Source organism: Tupaia chinensis, unplaced genomic scaffold (assembly GCF_000334495.1).
Source record: "Tupaia chinensis unplaced genomic scaffold, TupChi_1.0 Scaffold000361_2, whole genome shotgun sequence".
In the NCBI taxonomy this organism is placed as follows: domain Eukaryota; kingdom Metazoa; phylum Chordata; class Mammalia; order Scandentia; family Tupaiidae; genus Tupaia; species Tupaia belangeri.
Genome location: NW_006159858.1, coordinates 2852937 through 2873199, shown reverse-complemented (window position 1 = coordinate 2873199; position 20263 = coordinate 2852937). Strand labels below are relative to the sequence as shown.

Here is a 20263-nt window from a genome sequence, read left to right as displayed (position 1 = left end):
TTGCTTTGACAGATAACTCTTTGATTGCGCGATCTCTTGGTAAATTCAGCATCATCTGCATGGAGGATCTGATTCATGAAATCTATGCTGTTGGAAAATGCTTCAAAGAAGCAAATGACTTCCCATGGCCCTTCAAATTATCTTCTCCACGAGGTGGAATGAAGGAAAAGATCACCCATTTGTAGAAGGTGGAGATGCTGGCAACAGGGAAGACCAGATCAACAGACTTATTAGAAGGATGAACTAAGGTATCCACCATGATTGTTTTTGTAACCTGGTCGGTAAATAAACAGTGGCTGTTTTCAGACTGAAAAAACAACAACAGCAACAACAAAAACAAACAAACAAACAAAAAAACACATGTATGCATATACGCCCAAAATCCTGAAAAGTGGAGAAATGGAGAAGGGATTGTAGTGACCATGTCCCACTGGGATGTGCTTTCTCCCTCTTCCTCTCTGTTTCTCTGTGTCTGTTGAGTGGGTGAATGCACATGTTCTTTGGCAAATTTTTTTAAAAAATGCAAATTTTTAAAAAAGTTATTTTCGGGAACCAGCAGTTAGCATAATGGCTATGTCGCTGGACTCCCACGTAGTCGACCGCAGTTTGCGTCCTGGACCCGGTGGCTTAAAACTCACGCCAGGCGCGTGTGCGTGCGTGCCCAAGATCCCAAGAGGAGAATGGAGGAGAAGGGATCGCGGCGTGACCATCCCCTCTGGGGGGTGATTTCTCGCTTTCTGTCTCTATGCTTTCTGTCTCTATGTCTCTCTCTGTCTGTCTGGCGAGCGCATGCGCCCTGTAGCAAAAACCTCTCCAAAAAAAAAAAAAAAGTTATTTTCAACTTACTTTACTCCAGTCACTCCCATGAGGTTCCTTGGCCCTTCTGCTTATGTATCCTGTGTAATTTTTGTCCTGCTCAAGACCCTTCTCCTCCTCTCTCCTCTGCACTCCTGTTTCATGTCCTACTTTGGGCACGAAAGTCTGGGGATAAGTCTGGGGACACACGGCCCCAATCCCTCCAAGCAAATGGGCTCCTGGCCGAGAGTGCCCTCTTGCTTCCTCCAGTATATATATTTTATATATATATATATTTTTTTTTTTTTTGAGAGGTTTTTGGTATAGGGTGCATGCGCTCGCCAGAGAGACAGAGACAGAAAGCGAGAAATCACCATACCGCAATTCCTTCTCTCGGGATCTTGGGCAGGCGTGCACATGCGCCCTGCGTGAGTTTAAGCCACCGGGTCCAGACTCAAACTGTGGTCTACTACATGGGAGTCCAGCGACATAGCCATTACACCAACTACTGGTCCCATCCTCCAGTGTCTTGAGGGCCTCATCCTGTACCTTTTCTCCCCGTCACCCAGCATGCTCAGCTCTGCCTCACCTTCCCTCATTTCAGGAGTCACGACAGACCTGGCTGGCTGAGTTGATCATGTGACTAGCAGTGTCAATTTACCCTGACCTTCTGGTCAAATAGGCCAAATGTATATGCTGGTTTCTCCTCTCAAGAACCCCTGCCCTCAGATGAACTGAATTGGTGGACCCTGCATGTTTTAAACTACAATGTAGGGGTAACTGCAATTTATGATTTTTAAAAATTTTTATTTTTTATTAATTTATTTATTTTACATGCTTTCACTGAACATCACCACAGCATACAAAATGAGATCTTCCAGCCAGAATACACTGTAAAGTAGCTTAATCATACATATTATCATCAACAAATAATTTTCCATTTCTTGTTTCATACATATATATTCACCCCTATTTCTCACCCTCTGCCATTTCCCATCCTCCTCCCACCCTGTCTCTGGTTTCTGCAGTTGCTTTCCATTCCTTTATTCGTTCCCACACTGTATTGATTCACAAAATCTCTTAATTAATCTAAATACTTTCAATAGTAAGTTCAGCTGATATATACATATCTGTGAATAAAAGTTGACTTTAGGCAGGAAACTGGGGGTAGAATGAATATACTATAAAATAGCACATAGCTGAAGCTATATAGCTTACTATGGTTATTTTTTAAATAGTTATTTTTTAAATACATTTTTTAATTTGACGAAAGGCAGTTTTAACTTTAATACATCAAAATCAAAAAATGTTAAGAGAACTTTGCTTAATACTTAAAGCCAGGAAACAGGTTAGGATTCTGTTAGAATAGTTACATGAACCCGTCCACAACTCAAGAAAAGACAAAACTCCTTAACACTGGAAAACAAACCATAGATGATTCTTTTGCTCCATGTTATCCACTCCAATGTATAGGATGGGGTCTCTAACCCCTGAGTCAGTGACTGGTATTAGGGGTACCACCATATACTGACAAGAGTGGCAATAAATTGACCATGCTTGAATCATCCTGAAACTATTCCCCTACCCCAAAACCTTCAGTTTGTGGAAAAATTGTCTTCCAGGAAACCAGGCCCTGGTGTCAAAAAGGCTGGGGGTTACTGATGGGAAACGGCCATGTGGTATTTCTGAAACTCTCATACAGCTCAGATGTTTTTCATCAGAAGTCAAAAATAAAATCAAACGGGTTCGTAATAATACATTCCAAATGTTTTTACGTTGCTTTCCTTTCTCAAAATTCCAAATAACGTTAATCAGCTGAATGGCACCTGTACACGAGGAAAATACCATTCCTTTGTCACCAAATGCACATACACAGACTCAGTCAATCCATGGTAAAAACAAACCAACGCGAAAATACGTAGAACTCTCATGGTGTCACTGCTCTGTGGCCACTGAATCAAACACACCCTGGGAAAAGTAATTACGTGTTTCTTTACTGAAAAGTCTTCCATGCTATGATTGTAGCCCAAATTACCAGTTCAGTTAGACTGGATGAACGCAGAAAGGAAAAACTTGCTTTTATAACATCATTTACATGATTTTTTTCAGAAGCAAATGAACATTAAACTTGCTTGCTTTAGATATGGCAATACTTGTCTGGCAGCTGGTACGCTGGAAAGTCTAAGCAAATACTTTATAAAATAATGAATCATCTTTTAAAATGTAATCAGATTTATGTAATGTTCCTAATTATTTTTTTTTTTTTTACACAGCAGTATATCAGTTTGGAGTCCAGTTGAGATCAAAAAGCTGTCTTCTCACTCATGAAGAACTGAAGTACTAGAGAAAAAGAAAAGAAAAAGGGAATTTTTATAAAACAAGGTATCCACATTTCACAACTTTTATGTTGGAAGAAAAATAAATAGTTGAAAATTGCACTGGTAAATTTTGTATCTACAAATATTTGGGGAGTTGTTCTCCCTTGGGCTCTTGTCTTTATCTACAAAATAAGAAGCTGGATAAGATCAGAGGTTCTCAAACATTTTAGTGGAGGTTTAAAATGTTAGGGGAGGGAGCCAGCAGGTGGTGTGGTAGTTAAGGTGCTGGACTCCCACATTGCTAACTGTGGTTCGAGTCCAGGACCTGGCAGCTTGCTTTCTCAGTTTTTCACTCTCTCTCTGTCTCTTTGGTGAATGCAATGCCCTATAGCAAATTTAAAAATAAAAATAATAAAGAAGTGCAATTCAATAAATAATTCTTTTTTTGGGGAGAGGTTTTTGCTATAGGGTACGTGCGCTCGCTAGACAGACAGAGAAAGACAGAGAGACAGAAAGTGAGAAATCACCCCCCAGGGAGGATGGCCACGCCACAATCCCTTCTCCTCCATTCTCCTCTCAGGATCTTGGGCATGTACACACACGTGCCCGGCAAGAGTTTAAGCCACCAGGTCTGGCACTTAAACCACGGTCGACTACGTGGGAGTCCAGCGACATAGCCATTACACTAACTGCTGGTCTCTCAATAAATAATTCTTTAAAAAATGTCACGGGAATGTACACAGACAATTTTAGTGTAGTATAAATTTGCTTTATAAGGTTAATGTTTAATACTTACAAAGCAAATATACAAGAGCAATTATGCTTCTTTGAAGAATGTAAAAATTTGAAATTACAGGTAGAAGATGACAGTTACAGATACAAAACGTAACTTTTATCTGCACTTTGTCTTGATTGCATGAGCACTGAGAAAACTTTGACACACACAAATAGTTGTAAGAGGTAAAGTGGCCAGAAGTTTTGTTTGCTCACTTTTAAAATCTGTTTAGCAAAATGAAGATGGTCTTTATTTTAATATCTGTACAAAAGCTTGACAAGCCAATTCATTCACCACAGATATTCACTTAGTATTTAGCATATCTGAGAATGCGTGTGTGTACATGTCTGTATGTGCATGTGTGTATCTGGCAATTCTTTATTGAGTACTATGTGTCAGGCACAAAGCTATGTACATATTACATGCTTTACTTTATATAGCAATTAAGAGTGGCTTTGCTGTCATACCCACGCCTAACTTTTTTTTTTTTTTTTTGGAGAGGTTTTTCACTATAGGGCGTGTACGCTCACCAGACAGACAGAGACATAGAGACAGAAAGCGAGAAATCACCCCCCAGGGGGAATGGTCACGCCGCAATCCCTTCTCCTCCATTCTCCTCTCGGGATCTTGGGCACGCACACACACGTGCCCGGCGTGAGTTTTAAGCCACCGGGTCCAGGACGCGAACTGTGGTCGACTACATGGGAGTCCAGCGACATAGCCGTTACGCTAACTGCTGGTTCCCCACCCACGCCTAACTTTAATACTTGGAAAGAGAACAATAGAGACAGAATAATTTAGGAACTCAAGTAATTCTGCCCCACAGCATGTGTGTGTGTGTGTGTGTGTGTGTGTGTGAGAGAGAGAGAGAGAGAGAGAGAGGTAGGGTCTCAGTATTTTGTAGTCTATATTTTAAGTAGCAGTGCAAAATTGTATCAGTTGAAACTCAGGAATACAAAAAGACAATGCTTCCAAATAGCACTAGTTAATTATGAATACAGTAAGCAATAGGTTTCAACTTGGCATTGTGATGTAAGTGATTCTCAAATGAGTTAGGGAGTAGAATGTTTAAAATATCTTAATCCACTGCATTCTTATTTTAAATTTTATTTTAAAATGAAAAGTAAAACTGCCAGTAAGCTTCTCAAGCCATGCATGTTTAGTGCTAAAGGATTAAAATGCTGGATAGGATATACTGGTTTAAAAATGAAATTTGATTTAAACATTCATACAGTCCTTAGGGTCCAAAGAACATGGTTTGAAAACTCCTGGACTGGCTTTTTATTTTCTCAGAGAGATTTTTGCTATAAGGCACGTGTGCTCTGCCAAAGAGACAGACAGAGACATGGGAAGTGAGAAATCATCCCTCCCCCCGCCCCCCACTAGGACAGATGGCCACACTAGAGTCCCTTCTCCTCCATTCTCCTCTTGGGATCTTAGGCACACGTGCACATGTGCCCGTTGTGAGTTTTAAGCCGCTGGGACCGGGATTCAGACTATGTGGGAGTAGTCCAGCAATGTAACCAATACTCCACTTGCTGGTTCCAGCTATTTTTATTTTTTGGTGTTTTTGAGTAATTATCTTTAGTTTATTGATCTTACCTTTCAGGAAATGATAGCAGTATTATGCTATAGGAATAGACCAAGGTTTAAATGTCTTAGGATCATCTCTTGGAATCTAAGAAAGAAAAATTAAACACTTAGTATGTCATAATACCATTGCTATAGTATCAGAAAAATCATGTAAAATATTTTGTTTTTGAAATATTTCCTGATGGGAGGAGCCAGGGTTTCCCTGGTTCCTGGGAATGGGATTATGCCATTCCTTTATATATATGAGATTATTTTGCTATGGGTACATACACTCAGCAGAGAGACAGAGAGACAGAAAGCAAGAAATCACCCCCCAGGGAGGATGGCCACACCTCAATTCCTTCTTGGGATTTTGGGCACACATGCACACACATTCAGTGTGAGTTTCAAGCCTTCGGATCTGAGATTTGAACCACAGTTGACTATGTGGGAGTCCAGCAATGTAATCATTATGCCATCTGCTGGTTCCAGAATTATTTAATTTTATTTATTAATGTTATTTAATTTTTGCTATAGAGCAGATGAGTTCAGAGAGCATGGCCTTGACGTAATCCCTTCTCCTCCACTCTCCTCCTGGGATTTTGGGCATGCATGCACAGGCGTCTGGTGTGATTTTCAAGTCTTCAGGTCTGGGACTTGAACTGAGATCAGCTATATGGGAGTCTAGCACTTAAACCACCTGCTAGCCCCCAGGTGTGTTTTTTAAAATTACTACTCTACAATAATTTAAGATGAAGGGACCAGCAGTTGGCATAGTGGATATGTTGCTAGACTCCTATGTAGTTGACTGTGGTTTGAAACTCAGACCCAGTGGCTCAAACTCATGCCAGGCGCGTATGTGTGTTTGCCCAAGATCCCAAAAGGAGAATGGAGGAGATGGATTGTGGCGTGACCATTCCCCCAGGGGGTGATTTATCGCTTTCTGTCTCTCTGTTTCTCTTTCTTTCTTGCGAGCACATGCACCCAACAGCAAAAATTTCTCCTCCCCCCAAAAAATGAAGATGTAATTTTAAATATATCTACTTTTTGTTGTTACTTGTTTAAAAAGAGAAACAAATTCTCACAGTTATTTATTTAATATGATTTAGTAAACATATCAATGCAACTTATTCTTATATGACTGCACCATTGGAATTAAACATGTGTATGTTAATACTTTTGGGTTGTTTTAGATATTTTTATTAGATATTAGATTTGAATGAAAAAACTTTCTTTCTTTCTTTTCTTTGAATTTATTATGTGGTTTTCTCTCCCAGAATGATTTTAGTTTCCCTTTTGTTTCCCAAAATGTATGCAGAAAGGCAGAAGTTTAATTTCCAGAGAGAGAGAGACACACAGAGACAGTGAGAGAGAAAATGAGAAATCACTCCCCAGGTGGGAGTAGCCACATTACAATCCCTTCTCTTCTGTTTTCTTCCTGGGATCTTCGGCACGCATGCACATGTGCCCAGCGTGAGTTTTAAGCCACCAGGTCTGGGACTCGAACTGCGGTCAGCCATGTGGGAATCCAGTGACATACGTGCGACGTCATCTGCTGGCCCCCAAAGCATGTTTCTTCTTAACAGTATATATTTTCCAGGGAGATTTGTGACCATTCTCCAATGGCTTCAGTATTTTGCAGTTTTCCAGTTTTAGTCTCCCCAGTAGCTATATATATATATATAACTGGTTACATGTTGGATTAATAGTTAGGCAGTTTGTCATCTAAGCTCATGGTCAAGTTTAGTTTGCACTGGCGCCAATAGACCTGGACTCCACCATAGAGGTATGATCCCAACCCTCTCTGCACCTTTAGACAACTGTTTTGCATGTCATTATGCTCTTGCTAGTTAAACCCTAGGCTCATTTCACTATCCTAGGCTAAAGGCCTAATATTTGACTTAGCTTCTTCCTTGTGGTCCTCAATATTTGTTGCTTCTGTAGACAATTCTCCCCCTTTGGTTTAACCCCAAAACATTTCTCTTCTCCCCTCTTGTCATGTTTTTGTTTGAAGGGTTGACTTTAAGTTATAAATGTATTAAAAACCAAAACAGGGGCCACTCCTTGGGCACAGTTGTTAGGCCTTGTGCACAGGAGGCCCACATAGTCACTGAGTACACATGCGTGTGCCCAGGATCCTGACAGGATGGAAAATTGGAGGAAAAAGCATTACAGTATAATCAGGCCCCATTAGGGGGGTGCTTCTCTTTCTCCTATTCCCAGGCACAAAACAAAAACAAACCGCCTCCCAATGGTGGAAAGTTGTGAAGATTCCAAACAGCTTTCTCTTTCTTCTAATATTTATTTATTTCACCCCCCCCCACACACACACACAAAGACTAAAAAATTCACCTAAATCCTACCACTCAGGATATCTTTTTATAGTCGCTGTTCCTTCCCGCTCCTTATTCCGGATATCCTGTTCCTACTATTTGCTCTCAGTCTGCACTGAAATATAAATGGAGGCCTCTGTTTCTCCTTCTCAAAGGGCCTTTCCTCATTCTCCTCTTACCTGCTCCTCTGGGACCTGCTTAGCCATCCATCTTCCTAAGAATCAGCCTGCTCTACCTAGGCTGGCTTGGATACTGGACAAAGCTCCTCAGTCTAGTCTGAAGTAGATTCAGGTCAACTCTTGTTACAGGTGATGAGACTTTTCAGTCTTGTCCAAAACCTCCTTCCTGTTCTTTTTACCAGGTCTTGGCTCCTAGGATACCCTTCTGTTTTGAGGCTTAGATCAACATTCGTTCTCCTGACTCCTCTTCCTTCTTGGTCTCATCTACTCCCTAGCTTCATTGGGTGAGGACACAACTTTCTTTTTTGGTCTCAAAAATCCAAGCCCTAGGACTTAAACTACTATCCATATTGATCTTTGCTGATCTTTCTTCCCTATTTTACCATCTCCTTTGCTTCGTGCCATCTTCCTTCTCCATTCTCATTTTCCTCCCCAGTTGATTCTTTTTTTTTTTTTTTAGAGGTTTTTGCTATAGGGCACATGCACTAACCAGAGAAACAGAGAGAGACAGAGAGACAGAAAGCAAGAAATCGCCCCCCAGGGGGGATGGCCATGTTGCAATCCCTTCTCCTCCATTCTCCTTTTGGGATCCTGGGCACGCATGCACATGCACCCAGAGTAAGTCCAAGCCACCGGGTCCGGGACTCGAGCTGCGGTCGACCACATGGGAGTTCAGTGACATAGCCATTACGCTAACTGCTGCCCCCCCCAGTTGATTCTTTTTTAAGAAAGATTTTTGCTATAGGGTGTATGTGCTTGCTGGAGAGACAGAGAGAGACAGAGAGATAGAAAGCGAGAAGTCACTCCTCAGATGGATAGCCATGCCACAATCCTTTCTCCTTCAGTCTCTCAGGATTTTGGCCATGCACACATACATGCCTGCCCTTAGTTTTCTTTCTTTTATTTTTTAAAGAGAGATTGTTTTGCTATAGGACACATATGCTTACTAGAGAGACAGAGAAACAGGAAGCGAGAAATCACCCCCCATCCCCCACCCCCCGGGAGATGGCCGTGCTGCAATCCCTTCACCTCCATTCTCCTCTTGAGATTTTGAGCATGCACGCACATATACCTGGTGTGAGTTTAAACCACTGGGTCTCAAATTCAAACTGTGGTCACCTATGTGAGAGTCCAGTGATGTAACCATTATGCCATCTTCTGGTCCCTGGTGTAAGTTTTAAGTCACTGGGTCTGGACTCGCACTGCGGTTGACTATGTGGGAATCTAGCAATGTAAGCATTATGCTACCTACTGGTTCCCTTAGTTGATTCTTGATAGCCATGATTGAAACAATAATACATTGTGGATGTCAAGACTGGTTCACTTTTAGTTCAAGTTCAGCTTCTAGAATGATATCTGAGCCCAGTTTCATTTGTCTCAGGGCCTAGAATCATTGATAGTTACCATCAATCCAGGATTCTTCATCATTTTTTAAAAAGAATTATTTATTTAATTTTATTTATCATTATTATTTAATTTACTATAAGGCATGTGTGCTCGCCAGAGACAGACAGAGAGATAGGGGGAAAGTGAGAAAGCAAGCTGCTAGGTCTGGGACTTGAACAGTGGTTGGCCATGTTGGAGTCCAGTGCCTTAACCACTATGCCACCTGCTGGCCCCCATGCTGCCATTATTAACATAGTGCAGTAAAGGATTAACTCTGCAGGCCTGGGCTATCCAAACCTTGTCCATTCAAGAAAGGTTTGGTCCTTGCAGTTCTCTCCCAAGGCCCTTGAAAATATCTTGCCTGATAAGAGTGCCTTTGTTTACCCAAAGTCTTGGGCCACTTGGGCCAGTTTGGCCTCTGGAGGGGCTAGTGACTGAGCGAGATTAGCTGCGTGGAAATGACCCTCCTATAATGACCCCTAAATAAGAATTCTGGACACCACGGCTCGGATGAGCCTCTCTGGTTAGCAGTACTTCATGTATCATCTCACACATCATTGCTGGGAGAACCAGCGCTGTCTGTGTGACTCAGCAGGAGAGGACAACTAGATGCTCACACTGATCCCTCCCATCGGGCTCTGCCTTATGGGCCCTTTATGCTGAAGTTAGTCTGTCTCCTTTCACAGTAACCAACCGTGACTGCATGTCACAGCTTTCCTGAATTCTGTAAGTCCTTTTAGGAAATCATTGAACTTGGGTGTTGTCTTGGGAACCCCAACTCAATCATGATCATGATCATCATTGGGATAGATCCACCAGAATTACTCTCTCCATTCCACTCTTCAACTAATTTTATAGATACGGAAACTGAGTGATCAGAGAAGATCAGTGAATCATCAAAGGTAGAGCTGGATTCAAACTCAAGTTCCTCTTATTCCAGAGCCCATGTCTTAACCACTAAGCTAAAACACCCTCTCCCTAGCTGGATAAAATGGCTGTCTTTTTCCTGTTTCACATGGTACATCTCTTATTTCCTATCTCTCTCTCACACATTTTTTTTTTTTTTTTTAGTTTTGCCACAGAGCGCATGCACTCTCCAGAGAGGTAGAGGGAGAGATAGGAAGAGAGCAAGAGAGATAAGGAAAGTAAGAAAGGATCCCCCAGGGAGCATGGCCACACCACTGTCCCTTCTCCTCCATTCTCCTCTTGGGGTTTTTGGGCACACGTGCACACATGCCCAGCATGCTTTTCAAGTTACTAGGTCTAGGACTCGAACCATGGTTGACCCTGTGGGAATCCAGCACCTTAATCACCATGCTACCAGCTGGCCCCCTCTTTCTATTTTTAAAGTCTTTCTTCCCTTGCTTCCTTTTCTTCCTTCCTTCTGCCCTGCCTTCCTCCTTGGCTCTCTCTTTTAAGAAAAAGATACCCTTGACAGGATCTTAACCCATGTCTTAACCAACCATTAAGACATAACAACCCAGGATCCTAACACTGGCCTCCCACGTGGCCCTAGCACTACTGTAGTGGGGCTGTATTCCCTCAGCCTGAGGAACGCCTCTAGCTTGTCCACTTCCTTTTTATGTGCTCTTCTTTGCTTATCCTTTCCTCTGCATCCCGGAGTAACTTTCCAGAGCCCAGAAAAGAGAGATTTTGATACAAAAGTATACATGCAATAATAGTATCAGAGACTCATCCTTCAACAGTAAGAATGGCTGCTGTGTGAAGGGTCACCAGCCATTTCAGGGAACAGATTTAGTCCCTGCATCTTGGGATATTCACGTTCAACATAGAACCAGTGTCACGGCCTGTTAGAGTGCCAATGAAACCTCTTTTCAGACAGTATGAGAAGCAGGGCTAAGAAAATGGTGAGAAATGAGTACATGCCATCTGAGCATGTGCATGTATGTCTCATGGGAACAGGACAAAATTTCAGCATTCGGAAGAAGACGCCATGGAGGCTCCATTGAGTTGTCTGAGTCATGCAGTCTGCTTCTGCATTCCAGCTCAAAGAAACCGTGTGACGGAGGCATGTTCATACTGGTCTAAGGCCCTGCCAATTATCTGGGCGTAGATTTGAGCTGAAACAGGCTGGAGACTGCAGGTTTCTACATGTTGTGGTGTTTGAACCATAGGAGACAGAATACAGTTTTGGACTGGTGTTCATCCCCCTTGGTTCAGGGCAGTCCAAGGCTCTGTGCAGAATATGAGTTGAGCACGCTTTATCTTGAGGGACTAGTGTTACCTACGCAGCTGAGAGCAGAGTAGGCAAACCAGGCTCCTGCAGTACGGAACCCTTCTGGGGCCTCTCATCTTTCTTCTTTACTGAGCTAAGCAGGTGGCATTTTTACTGCTGCCAACTCTAGGCATCTAGAAATGCAGAAGAAGCAGGGAGGGAGAATGAGGTGGGGACAGTGAGAGGCCATGCTGTGGAGGGAGAAGAGCACGTTTACGGGACTGTACTAGAGTTTTTTTATTTTTTAATTAATTATTTATTTATTTATTTTTCTTTAAAAAGTGAGAAATCACCCCCCGAGGGGAGATGGCCACACCGCAATCTCTTCTCCTCCATTCTCCTCTCAGGATCTTGGGCACGCACGAACACACACCCGGTGTGAGTTTTAAGCCACTGGATGTAGGACTCAAACCGTGGTCAACTACATGGGAGTCTAGCGACATAGCCATTACACTAACTGCTGGTCCAGGACCGTACTAGAGTTTTTTGGGAAGAGGAAGGTCCTCTGAAATGAGACATCAGCTGGTCTTACAGAATAGCAGGGGCAGGACAGGTATGGCCATTTGGAGTTGGGTACTGACCTAAGAATGAAAGGATCTTTTTCCCATTAAGATACTGCAAAATTGGGCCTTGCCTAACACATAATGTAGCCATTGGTTGTGGTTGCAAAGATTCCTTCTGAGTCAGCATTATCACGGTGGCCCCTTCAAAATGTGGGGGATGAGCTGAAACATGCTTACAAGCTTGTATTTTTTTTTTTTTAATTACTAGAAGGGGTGTGTGCTCACCAGGGAGAGACAGAGTGACAGATAAAGAAGAAGAGGGAGAAGGCACCCCCGAAACGGGATATGGTTTTACTGCAATCTCTTCTCTTCCATTTCTCCATTCTTTTGGAATTTGGGGCATGCATGCATGTGTGCCTGGCATGGTTTACGAGGCCCCCAGGCCAGGATAGATAAGCCATGTGAAATTTGGCCAGCCCCTTAACTACTAAGCTATGGGACTGGCTCTACAACTTGTTTCTAAGCTAAGTTTTTTTTTTTTTTTTTTTTTTTTTTTTTTTTGAGGTTTTTTTCTTTAGAGGTTTTTGCTATAGGGTGTGTGCACTTGCCAGAAAGACAGAGAGAGACAGAGAGACAGAAAATGAGAAATCACCCCTCAGGGTGGATGGCCATGCCACAATCCCTTCTCCTCCATTCTCCTCTTGGGATCTTGGGCACATACATGCACCTGGCGTGAATTTAAGCTGCTGGGTCCGGGACTCAAACTGTGATCGACTACCTGGGAGTCCAACGACATAGCCATTATGCCAACTGCTGGTCCTTCTAAGCTAAGTTATTTGATTAAAGCTTCTAGGAGATGGAAATGGAATCTGCTAATCGGCTTTACATGGCCTTTCACTATGGAAACCCACATATATCATGCTTTTGCAGCTACTCAATAAATACTTTCTGCCGCTGGTGATAGGGTAACAGGACAACCCAGGATCCAGGCCTCCCACGTGACTCCATGCTGTTTTCTTTTTTGAATTTCCTATTGCCAAGTTCTCTAAGACAGTATTTTTCTAATTTTTAAACCTGTGGAACCCTTCATGTCTATGAATCCCAAGTATTTTTTTTCTTTTTAAATGAAATCATTGTTTCTACAAAGTCCTAACTGAAAGTGTTAGTTATCCATTTTCTGTATATTTTAAAGGGAAATTTACTTTGTTTTTCCATGTGAAACTTTAACTATACATAAGTATGTTCCAAGAAATATATTTTTCTTTCTCCTGTCACCCAAAAGGAAATTACATAGAAATGCTGTTTCTGGCTGTGTGTGGCTTAGTCAGACTGCTTTGCTGGTCTCAAAGCAGAAACCACCAGCAACACTGTTCTCACCAGAAATGAATTACCTGGGAATATGCCCATGGTTAAAAACAGCAGCAACTCTATGGTCAAGTTAGCCAAACCCCAAATGTAAAAAACCCAAACCCAAATTTAGACTTTTTTCCACAAATATTTATTTATTTACCTATTTATTTGTTGTTATTTTCAAGTTGCCAGGTCTGGGACTCGAACCTCATGCAGCCAATGTGGGAATCTAGTGTCTCAACCACCATAACACCTGCTATCCCTCAGATGTTTTTTACTAGTAGACAGAGGGTGAGTACATTTACCAGAGAGACTGAGAGGGAGCAATCACCCCCAATGGGGGGCATGGTTATGCTGCAATCCCTTCTCTGCCATTTCTCCATTCTATTGGGATTCTAAGCACGCATGCATGCATGCATGTGGGGTAATTTTAAGCCACTGGGGCCAGGATTCAAACCATGGTAGGCCATGTGGGATCTGCCTTAATTTTCATTCAACTATGCCATGTCCCCTTCAACAACAAAAAAACTCCCAAAGTTTTGATATCATAAATGCTCATTCAAATCACATAGTTTTTTGGTAACAGAAACACCCTGGGACCACCAGTTAGCATAATGGCTATGTTGCTGGACTCCCACGTAGTCGACCACAGTTTGCATCCCGGACCTGGTGGCTTAAAACTCACGCTGGGTACGTGTGCGTGCGTGCCCAAGATCCCGAGAGGAGTACGGAGGAGAAGGGATTGCAGCATGGCCATCCCTTCTGGGGGGTGATTTCTCGCTTTCTATCTCTCTGTCTCTGTCTGTCTGGCGAGCGTACACACCCTATAGCAAAAACCTCTCAAAAAAAAAAAAAAAAAAAAAAGAAAGAAAAGAAATGCCCTAAGCTTCTTATTAATGCCTGCTTTCTATTGAAGCTAATTTACCCATGAAAACAAGGGTGCTAGTTATAAGAGTGGTTATTTATTCTGGCCTCAGTAGGTCAACTTGATTTAATGTGGAAACATTTTTAAAGGCCTTTGGGAGATGTATATTTTGAAAAAGACCATTAACAGTTATGGGCATTTGGTGGAGACCATAACTGTAATATTTACAGAGTGACTTGTATTTCCCCAGGATTTTTACATGCATTAATTTTATTGACTTCCAAGGGCAAAATACTATTTTACCATCTTTTCTATTAAAGAAATGATCTAGACAGCTGTTTTTTACCTGAAGGCTATAAGGAACTTATTAAAAGTGGGGGGTTTTGAGCTTTCCACAATGCTCAGTCCTAGTTTACAGAGATGCGATAAACTGGGTTTTTTTTGGAGAGATTTTTGCTACAGGGTGCGTGTGCTCGCCAGACAGACAGAGAGAGACAGAGAGACAGAAAGCAAGAAATCACCTCCCAGGGGGATGGTCAGGCTGCAGTCCCTTCTCCTCCATTCTCCTCTCTGGATCTTGGGCATGCATGCACACAGACCCAGCGTGAGTATAAGCCACCGGGTCCAAGATTCAAACTGCAGTCGACTACAGGGGAGTTCAGCGACATAGCCACTATGTTAAATGCTGGTCCCAGGACAAATCATTTTGACAACAGTATTCAAACATTAAATACAAAGAGTGTTAGTATTTGTGTTTCTCAAAAATAATATATTTTGGGCCATTAGGTGGTGTAGAAGTTAAAGTGCTGGAGCCCATATGGCCTATTTGGCAATTCGAGTCCCGGACCTGGCAGCTTGTAAAACACACCAGGTGCATGTGTGTGCGTATCCAAAATCCCAAGAGGAGAACAGAAGAGAAAGGATTGAGACGTGGCCATGTCCCTTGGGGGGGGTGATTTTTCACTTTTTTTTATCTCTATATCTCTTTGGTGAGTGCATGTGCCTTATAGCAAGAAAAAATAACTAAAAAGCAAATAAACAAACGTGTTGTATGTGTGTGTGTGTGTGTGTGTGTATATATATATATATATATATATATATATATATATATGCTTAGTACAGCATTGTTTGCTAGTGTGAGTCATCATATATTTCAGTAAAAAATGCATGTGCTCGGGGCCAGCAAGTGGCATGGTGGTTAAGGTGTTGAACTCCCACATGGCTCACTGTGGTTTGAGTCTTGGACCTGGCAGCCTGCTTTCTCGCTTTCCATCTCTCTTTCTTCTGTATGGAAGAGAATTGAATTTCCTCCAACCGGAAATAGCAGAGAAACCTATATTTTATGTGTTTCTGGTCCTCTTTGTTAGAAATTAAGTCAGGACTACTTCCTTTCAGCTCCCCTTGGAAGGCCCCCCTCAAGGCTGGCTCTGGTTGTTCTCTTTCCATTGAGAACAGCCAAGGAGATGAGACCTGGGGGCTTGAATAAAGTGACTCCCAGATCACTGAAGTCTCTCAAGGAGCCGAAGAGGCCTGCGTTCTCACGGTTTCGAATATGGGTGAGGTCAGTGGAGGGCCAGAGTGGTGTGTGTCTGGAGGAGTACGAAGGATAAGTGGTCGCTCTCCACATGGTCTAAGTAGCTGAGCAGACAAGGGGCTTATTATTAAGAAGTTGAACAGTCTGCCGGGCCCTGGGATCACATTATTTCCAAACGACAGGCAGCCCGCATGCACTGTGTGTTTGCATAGGAACATGGAAAGTAACATCGTCAGATACAGCTGCGTGCCACCCCAGCTATTGCTTTGTGTTTTTTTTTTTTTTTTTTTTTTTGGTTGAAGGATAGGACAGGGTTGGTAGGTTGGAGAGAGAGAGAATACTTATCACTGTTTGGAGAAATCACTCAGTTGATTCCCATTTAACTATTAGCTTTTGAAGCATGATAAAGTATTCTACTTTTAGAGTGGCTGAGATGATCAAATTAAATAACACATGGGGAAATGCTTTATAAAAAGTTAAATTACTACACAGGCACAAGATATATTTGCGTGATTTGTTTTTTATCATTTTAGAATTTGATTAGCCAAACAGATCAGATTGTAAATTTGCCCAATTGGTCTAAGAAGTAAAAAAACAAGCTTCCAGGAAAATAAATGATAATCTCATACCATTTCTGTGAACCGATCTGCACAGGACATTCGAACTCGTTCTGGTGTGGCTGGACTCCTCACCGTGAAGTCCTCAGCTAAGTCTCTCTCTCTGCGTGCTGTGGCCACAGCATCAGCAATGGCAAAGAACACAGATGATCCCAGGAACATTCCTGACTCCCCAAGGCCCTGCAAGAAAGTGCATTTGTTTGAGAAGCTTCTACTTGATACTGCAAGCGACTAGAGGCCAGGTACCAGGTCTTGTTCACCACTATATCCCCAACTCCTGGCATAGTGTCTTGCACACAAAAGTTTCTCAATAAATGTCTGTTGTCTGACTTACTGACTGAATGAAGCTTGAATATGCTTAAAAATCCCAGTACCGGGACCTGGCAGGTGGCGTGGTGGTTAAGGTGCTGGACACTCCCACATGACTGACCACAGTTCACAGTCCTGGACCTGGTGGCTTGCTTTCTTACTTTCTCACTCTATCTGTATCTGTCACTGGTCAAATTAAAATTAATGAATAAAATTAAAAAAAAATCCCAGTACCACCTGCATTTCTCAAATCTTTAATACTAGTCTAGGCTAACTCTTTGATATAGGAAAGGTGCATCTATGTGTGTACACACGTGCACACACACACACATACACACATCTTTGTGTAGTGAGAGGAAACTACCCTATTTATTAAAGAACATTCAGTGGATTGAACTGACCAACTTCATGAGCATAGAGAAAATGCCTCATTATGACCCCAGGGTTAGGGGAGACAGGGTGCTTTAGACAAAATATTGTAAACTCATTATCTGCAACGAACAGGCAGATAATGGAAATGAGTGATGTGGGCAAATGAAGGACAATAAATAGTGGTGGGGACCATGGTGAAGTAAAGATATCCATGTATCCTACCTCAAGGGAGCAGCTGTTCTTTGGTCTGGCTAGTTGTTGCCCTCTAAAAATTACCAAAGAATTCCATTTTTAAAGAGAATTTAGATATTTGCATTTTTAAAATTTTTGCCAGAGGGTATGTGCACTTGCTGGAGAGAGAGAGGGAGAGAAAGTGAGAAAGCACCCTATGTGGGGGATGGTCACACTGCAATTCCTTTTCCTCCATTTCTTCCTCCTTCTGGGATTCTGGGCATGCACGTACACATACCTGGCACGTTTTCCAAGCTGCTGTTCAGGATCTTGAACGGCACGATCTGCCACTTGGAATCCAGCCACCTTGGCCACCATACCACACTGGCTGGCCCAGATATTTGTATTTTAATATAAAATTCCCCATCTTTAAAAAATACTGTATAGGCCAAAGAAAATATATCTTCAGGCTAGATTTGGCCAATGGGCCATCAATCTGCAGCTCCTGAATGACAGAGACTGGGTTTGAACCTGACTCTTACTGCTTGGGTTTCTCTGGTGAATGATCTCAACTCTCAGAGACACTGTTCCTTTGGCAGTGAAATGCAGGCGATGATACCTACTTAATAGGGTGTTACTGGGATGAGAAGGTGCAAACACACCTAGCACAGCTCCTGGCACCTGGTGGCTCCCTGTGATTATCACATGGTACCCTCCCTGGGAAACCGGCATGTCTGTGATTTTTCTGGAGGCCTGCCTTTGGGGTCTGGCCATAGTCACAAGTACTCCAAGGTCTCATCTGCCCGTCATTCTTGGTGGCTTAAAAGCTGCTCTCTGGGGGCACTGAGCTGCCTTTTGCCTTTTCCCTTTGAGCAATTTCCAGCCCAGTGAGAATTCAAAGCTTGTCTTTCCTTTCAAATTTGCCCTGGCCTCATCACTGTATGTTAGAGAGAATGTTGGGCTGAGTAGGGTACAGTCTGGAAAGAACGAAATTCTTGAAGACACACTTAGACTTCCTAAAATGAGAGTTTTCTTGGGTGCCATTTTGCCACCCCTACCAAGAAGCCTCCCAAAAGATTTTAAAGCGGACTTTAACTACACATCTCAAACCTCGATGACGGTTCTACTCTGAGGGTAGTTTTCACTTCATCTGCATGTAGCAATGCGAACAAGGCTGACCTTGTTTTAATGTGCAGTTTCATTACTTTAGCAATTACCAAGGGTTGATGTCTTTGCTTTGAAATGACATTGATATTTTGGGTCAGATATTTCTTGAAAAAAATGTTTGCCCAGAAGGAGAGTAAGCTGCTGGAGAGAAAGAGAAAGGAAAAGTGAGAAAGCACGGCCTGGGGAATTGCCACGCCACAATCCCTTCTCCTACATTTCTCCCTCCTTTCAGGATTTTGGGCTACCTGAACACGTACCTGGTGAAATTCTCAAGCTACTGGGTCCAGGATTCGAACTGCACAGTCAGCCACGTGCGTTCTAGTCACCTTAACTACCACGCCGCAGGCTGGCCTCAGACAATTCTTTGTGATTGGGACCTGTCCTGTGCATCAAAGGCTGTTCAGTTACATCTCTGGCCTTTAACCACTAGTAGTAACATCTTCCCAACCCCTCCCCCAGTTGTGACAACCAGAGATGTCTCTAGACACTGCCACATGTTCTACGGAGAGGAAGATCCCTGCCTCTACCCTCTATGTGGGACCTATTGCTATAGATTCATTTTGGGATGTGGCTGAGACAGGACCCAGGTCTTTTGAAGGCTCATTCTAAGATTTCATCCATGTTTCCTTTATTATTATTATTATTATTATTTTTTAGATTTCATTTGTCTTATGCTTTCAATCTCTTTTAACATCATAGTCTTAAGGTTCTTTTTTTCTTTTGTTTTGGAGAGGTTTTTGGTATAGGGCGCGTGCGCTCGCCAGACAGACAGAGACAGAGAGATAGAAAGTGAGAAATCACCCCCCGGGGGGATGGTCACGCCACAATCCCTTCTCTTCCATTCTCCTCTCTGGATCATGCGCCCGGCGTGAGTTTAAGCCACCGGGTCCGGGACTCAAACCACAGTTGACTATGTGGGAGTCCAGCGACATAGCCATTACGCTAATTGCTGGTCCGGTCTTAAGGTTCTTAAGTGAAATATCTATCAAGAAGTCAAGCTTGTTACTGAATTTCAGAGTTCTCTGTGAAGGAGGATACTATTTTTTAAAAAGAATTATTTATTTTATTTGTCATTATTATTATTTTAAATTATTTCATTTCACTTATTATTATCAGTTTTTTTAAGAATTATTTTATTTAATTTCATTTATTCATTCATGTATTTTAACTTGAGAGAGAGAGAGAGAAAGACAGAGAGACAGAGAGAGAGAGAAAATAGCCACCAGATCTGGGAGTTGAACTGCGGTTGGCCATGTGGGAGTCCAGTGCCCTTAACCACCATACCACTTGCCGGTCCCTATTATTATTATTACTTTTAATTTTGGTACAGGGCATATGCCCTCACCAGATAGAGAGAGAGAGAGGAGGAAAGCAAGAAAGTAAGGCTCCAGGTCTGGGACTTGCACCACGGTCGGCCATGTGGGAGTCCAGAGCCTTAACCTATGCCACCCGTTGGTCCCTATTATTATTATTATTATTATTTAATTTTAATTTAATTTAACTTAATTTAATTTTATTTATTCATTCATTTATTTTTAGCTTGACCAGAAAGACACAGAGAGAGAAAGAGGGAAACTGAGAAAGCAAGCCACCAGGTCTGAGACTTGAACCATGGTCAGCCATGAGGGAGTGTCCAGCACCTTAACTACCATGTCACCTGCTGGTCCCTTATTATTATTATTATTGTTTAATTTGACCAGAGAGAGACAGTGAGAAAGCAAGTCACCAGGTCTGGGACTGAAACCACAGCAGGCTACGTGGGAATCTGGCACCTTAACCAC

At 42.4% G+C, this 20263-nt stretch overlaps 1 protein-coding gene across 1 annotated transcript in view; it reads right to left on the bottom strand.

The window, feature by feature from the left end:
• Positions 1-3049: 3049 nt before the first annotated feature.
• Positions 3050-20263, bottom strand: part of LOC102484619 (aldehyde oxidase 2) — a 111534-nt gene continuing 94320 nt past the window's right edge. The window contains exons 34-36 of the mRNA XM_006152997.3: positions 16476-16643; positions 5491-5566; positions 3050-3135 (exon numbers count right to left, since the gene is read on the bottom strand). Coding sequence (XP_006153059.1) covers positions 5513-5566; positions 16476-16643 — 222 coding nt within the window. The 3' untranslated portion in view covers positions 3050-3135; positions 5491-5512. The remainder of the gene's footprint in view (positions 3136-5490; positions 5567-16475; positions 16644-20263) is intronic.